Source organism: Salmo salar, chromosome ssa14 (genome assembly GCF_905237065.1).
Source record: "Salmo salar chromosome ssa14, Ssal_v3.1, whole genome shotgun sequence".
In the NCBI taxonomy this organism is placed as follows: domain Eukaryota; kingdom Metazoa; phylum Chordata; class Actinopteri; order Salmoniformes; family Salmonidae; genus Salmo; species Salmo salar.
Window position 1 is genome coordinate 67,567,694 of NC_059455.1, and position 1,590 is coordinate 67,569,283.

Below are 1,590 nucleotides of genomic sequence, written 5' to 3' on the forward strand. Positions count from 1 at the left end.
TAATATCATTAAGACCAGTGAGTTTATAGCACATGTTCTCAGTATTAGTCTATATTTTAGTCATTTAGCAGACGCTCTTATCCAGAGCGACTTACAGTAGTGAATGCATACATTTCATACATGTATTATTATTAATATTATTATTATTATTCTTTTTTTTTTTGTACTGGCCCCCCCGTGGGAATTGAACCCACAACCCTGGTGTTGCACACACCATGCTGGCGTTGCAAACACCATGCTCTACCAACTGAGCCACAGGGAAGACTGTATCACTGTAGGTCACAGGAGGCTGCTGAGGGGAGGACGGCTCATAATAATGGCTGAAATGGAGTGAATAGAAGGGTATCAAACACATAGAAACCATATGTTTGATGAGTTCAAAACTATTCCATTTATTCCGTTCCAGTCGTCACTATGAGCCAGTCCTCCCCAATTAAGGTGCCACCAACCCCCTGTGCTGTAGATATCCTTTTGACTGGTACCAACTTTGGGCCAATCAGCCAAGCATTCATTGAGCAAAGCTATTTAACTGAAATGTATTAGTAAAATCATTTTCCATGGCAGAGCTCTCTATTCCTCATGAAAACTAAACAAATCACAAAGGTCTCAATGTCTAACAGTAAAACTCATTAAATAATGATATCCAGGCAAACAATTTTAAAGATTAAATGTCTTTCTGATGTCATAGTTCTGCTTGGCTTTCATATCACATGTGTGATGCGCTTTATTGCTGTAATGCTGTTGGTTCTGACATGTTGAGATAATAATCAGAGAGATATGGATTCCCACACAAGTTTGCTAGACACAGGAGGCTGCTGAGGGGAGGACGGCTCATAATAATGTCTAGAATGGAGTGAATGGAAATGTATGGATCACATGGAAAGCATGTGTTTGATGTGTTCGATAGCATTCCATGTATTCCATTTCAGTCATAACCATGAGCCCATCCTCCCTATTTAAGGTTCCACCAACCTCCTGTGGTGCTAGTAGTGCTGGATCAGTAAGACGGAGAGGCGCTGAGTGCAGAACAGAGTAAAAACAGTGGAGTCAGAGGAGGAGCTCATTAATCAGAACACTGGTCTCTCCTCAGTGTCTCTGAGAGTGGAGTCTGGGAGCCCTGGGTGGCCTCACAGGTCACAGAGCCCACCTTCCTCCACTGGTCGACAGGGAGGGTCAGGGTGCTGCTCCAGCTGTAGTGGCCGTCCTTCTCCAGGACCCCAGGGCTCCCTGTCACCTCCCAGGTGCTGCTACTGCTCCCATCCACCTTCCAGTTCAGCTTCCAGTCTGAGGGGAAGCCCTTGTTTGCCAGGCACATGAGAGTGGCCTTCCCCTGCTGCAGCTCCACACTGGAGGGGGCAGGACCGCCATGGTGGGACGAACATCACCTAGCAGACAGGTGGGAAGTTAGAGAGAGGGGAGCTGTCAATCAATCACCAGACTGATATGACAATAATGATGCAGCAGTGATCTTAGCTTTAAACTAAGTTGGTTTTTTTCAGTAGGTTTCTGTCCCTCAAACAAACAGCTTCTCAGTCTTTCTGTTACTCTTTCACTTATCTTTCAGTAGCTACTGAAGCATATTATAACTAT

At 44.8% G+C, this 1,590-nt stretch overlaps 1 gene segment (V, D, J or C); it reads right to left on the reverse strand.

Moving 5' to 3' along the window:
- Positions 1-917: 917 nt before the first annotated feature.
- LOC106570156 (Ig kappa-b4 chain C region-like) lies at positions 918-1,374 on the reverse strand. The segment is given in 1 exon segment: positions 918-1,374. A coding segment is annotated over 1 exon segment (252 nt).
- Positions 1,375-1,590: the final 216 nt, after the last annotated feature.